The 4,066-nt window shown below is 30.8% G+C and overlaps 1 protein-coding gene across 1 annotated transcript; it reads right to left on the bottom strand.

The window, feature by feature from the left end:
• Positions 1-850: 850 nt before the first annotated feature.
• LOC127705360 (acetylcholine receptor subunit delta-like) lies at positions 851-3,598 on the bottom strand. Its single transcript, XM_052209667.1, has one exon. It carries the CDS (start codon positions 3,267-3,269, stop codon positions 2,028-2,030), a length of 1,242 nt encoding a protein of 413 aa, XP_052065627.1. The 5' UTR covers positions 3,270-3,598; the 3' UTR covers positions 851-2,027.
• Between the last annotated feature and the right edge of the window lie 468 nt (positions 3,599-4,066).

Raw genomic sequence — 4,066 nt, forward strand, 5'->3', positions numbered from 1 at the left:
TCGTACAAGTGAGAGGTTTAGCGCTATAAAACCAGGTTCAATCCACCATTTTCTACATTTGAAAATGCCTGTACCAAGTCAGGAATATGACAGTTGTTGTCCATTCGTTTGATGTGTTTTGTCATTTGATTTTGCCATGTGATTAGGGACTTTCCGATTGAATTTTCCTCGGAGTTCAGTATTTTTGTGATTTTACTTTTGACTAGCAGGTCGAACAACGGATGTTCTTAAATCCTGCTGACTGCCATTGGCGATTGTCAAATAAACGGATCACAAGATGTAACAAAATGGATCTTAATTATTAATTTAATACCAAACAGAAAAAAATAAACTTGCGAAAAAAGTGGTATACCGCAAACAAAAGGTGTAACATTAGTACACCATATCCGGATTTCGATAATTAATGTCTCTTCAGTGATGTTAGGAATCGAAACGTTATTTGGAAGGCCATACAATTTACCTCAATTTAGGATAGACTCTTGAATTTGGAAGAGTCAAAATAGGATGAACGGATCATGTAAATATATATATTGGTACTTCACGGTTTTGATAGTATAAATGAGGCGAAAGATACCAAAATGAAAATCAATTTCATCAACCGAAAATGAACTGACGACGCCTTGGCGAAAAAATCTATAAACATTTAAAACAGACAAACGTAAAAAATATTTATCTAGGCAAGAAGCCGAGCTTGTTTGCTATATGATATGAATAATAACAAGACTGACCACAATACGTCTTTTATTCAAAATGAGATTATTCCAAATTTAATTTGCAAATAAAACATTTGACTTCAAAATTCTTAATTGTGATTAAAATATAATTCATAAGAAATAAGAAATGATATCAACTAAAAGCAACCAATTCAAAAGTAGCAAAAAATAGTAAAGAAAGTGGGAAGAAAACTCCCACAAGCTTGCAAATATATACATACTTTCTCTTGTATATTAATTTGTAGGATATAATTGATGTTATAAGCACAAACACTCATTAAAGGTAATTATTTCAATTACTGCAAATTATTAAATCCCTGGTGATAAAACGACATTTCTAGTAATAATAAAGTTTAAACTAACGTACTTGTTTTTATACAATTGGCATTTTTCATTTTAGAATTAATATCCTGCAAATTATCGAATAAAATGATATTTACAATCAGTAAATGATCAGAAAGCGATGATACAGCTGTTATCTCGGTATGCTAAATACCCGATTTATTTTTTTCATTTCTATAATAACATAAATATTCCAGACCATATAGAAGTAAACTACTCAGTTTTCTCTTTAACAAATATGAAATCGTTTATCTTCAAATGTGATAAGCATGTGAATGATACAATCTATCCAAATGACGGACTAGCACATCTTCCCCTTTTATCCTAGACTTTGTGACATTAAAAGGAATAGTGTTGAGTGCTTTATAATATTACTCTTTTATTTACATTTCGTTTCAATTAACAAATTCTGGAAAGTACTTTATTAAAGTATATATTGTTTAGTGTTCTTAACATTATTTAAACGTATGTTTATCTAAATGTTGGTTTTTATTTTCAGTCCCTCAATTTTGTACAGCAAACTTTTGTATCATTCTTTGGACAATGAATATTCTAAAAGTTATTCTGTTCTTTCCATTTCTATATCAATTGGAAACAAAGGAGGAGGTACTATAAGGAACAAACTTTATTTTCTTTTATATGTAAATAGCATAATGAAATCTGGACACTTAGGGTCAGAACTATTAGTATGGAAATGTACAAATTGAACAATATGACATAATATAGTCATTTTTTAAGAGATTTGTTATAAAATTAGTTGTTACTTAAACCTAACCCAAAAAGATATTTCATATCAAAAAACAACTTTTTTAGACATCTCGTAGCAAAATAACTCGTCGTGTTAGGTGAACATCTGAAGGTTATGTTTCGATATTTTTATATTGTGTCTTTACGAATTCAAGCGAACTTTTCAAGTGGCCCTTTCGTACATTCTCTTTTCTTTGAAAATCTTGTTTACTTTACTGTATTTATCTAAATCGACTTTGTAACAACAATGAAGAATAACAATGCACTAACTGAGATTCCTCCAAATGAAACCCATAAAAAGATTGTATTAAGTGTTAAACAGATGTCGTTCCACGAAACATCGTTCCTGACGTTAGTAGTTAAACTTTCATTGCCATTCACATTTGAATTTGGACGATTTGATGTGTTGTTTAATATAATACTCCATTCTCTCTCTGTTCTTGGTTTATCGGGTCTACAACACAATACCAGCCGTTTTAGAAAAGATGGTATGTGACGATTCTTATCTTTCAGTTGAAGCCTTTGACATAGAATAGTACAAAAACATATTAAAGAACTAAACACGAGGCCAAACATCAGAAAGTAACTTAGCAAAGACATTGGTTCAGATGTTTTAGGCAGATTATCTCCGATCAAAGTCAGAAATACAGCTAATGCAAGTAATACAGTTATAGCATATGAAACTCGTTCTCCTGAGTTTGGTGGTAAAACAAATACGCATGCATTTAACAACATCAGAAATATAACAGGAAGTACAATGTTGACAACATAAAAACCTGGACGTCTCTTCATTGAAATCGACATATCAATGAATGACGAACCAATCGAACCATCTACTATACTTTTGGCAGACGCAGAATTTATTTTCCAACTCCCATGTTCCGTATAATAATTCAGGTTGATGTCAGAAGATGACAGCAACACAATTTCATTTGATGACGTTCCCCATGCCATCAAACGTATTGTACAAATCTGTTCGTCAAACGGGAAGTACGTAATATCCACACTACATGAACTAATTAAAATTTCACCTGGTGTCCAGTATGCAAAACCATTGCTAGAATATCTTACCGTCATAAAATCTTTTCCAATCTTTTCGATTTTACTGAAAGGATTTGTAATAACAAGTGATGGTTTCCATATATCATCTTGTAAAAACAACATAGTGTTCGTATTATTGAAGTCTAGTGGATTCCAAGTCATTCTTGAATCATACCATGTGATTCGAAAAAATCCAATGACGGCATATTTTCCGTTTACTTCGTCGAATTCTTGAATGGCACCCAAATTGAAAGAAACATTAATTTGTGCAGCAACTGATTGGTCATCTCCTGGTCTAATCTTTTTATTGTAGTCCATTACCATTTTTGTATATAATCTGCTAACATCAGATAGGGTAGAGCCAAAATTAGGTTTTCCACTATTTAGCAAAAGCAGCAGAAAAAGTATCAATTTAATCCACGCCATTTGTCACACTTTATTGTCAAATTGTATATATAACAATGTTTTCGAATTTCTAAATCATTGTTCATAATCAGTCCATGAATAGGTAAATAATGAAATTACGATTTTCATTAGTAGCCAACATGTTTATTTCGTATGTAGTCTGTGAATCGAATACTATTTACTTATTCATCAATTATCATCAGTGTCAATATACGAACTGTAACATCCTTCTTCTTCCAATGTATACCGTGCAGATTATATGCTTTTTTTAATATACAGTTTTGTATCACTGTCTAAAAACAATAATATCCTCCTTCGACAGAAATAAACTCTTACAAAGTACATGTTGATTGTCGAAACTTAAACGACTCAAACAATGCTCATTATTCATATTTCCATCTGCATGTAATTTAACACTTAGTCGATTTTAATCATTAAAACGCTTTTATGTAATCAATACAATTAATGGAAGTTATTATATTTCAAATATTATAAAGAAATTTGTGTTCATGATATTTACTGTTATAATACGTTTAGGATTTTACATTAAACACTTACTGTCCAGGAAATCTTCAAATAAATGGTTGAAAATCAGTAAATGGATAACATCGATTAAATAACTTAAACAATGCAGTGTTAACATAGTACTTCTATATGGCACCAGTCAAACGTTTAGTCAGTTGATATTTACACGTTATCTTAATTACAACATGATTGTCCTTGACACTGAGGGCCTTATTTTAAATTTTTTCTGTATATTTGCAGTAACGTTTAATTTAATGTTCCACTCAAAAGTTTCACGTATTTACAGTATACTG

The sequence above is a fragment of the Mytilus californianus genome, unplaced genomic scaffold (genome assembly GCF_021869535.1).
Source record: "Mytilus californianus isolate M0D057914Y unplaced genomic scaffold, xbMytCali1.0.p SCAF_6, whole genome shotgun sequence".
In the NCBI taxonomy this organism is placed as follows: domain Eukaryota; kingdom Metazoa; phylum Mollusca; class Bivalvia; order Mytilida; family Mytilidae; genus Mytilus; species Mytilus californianus.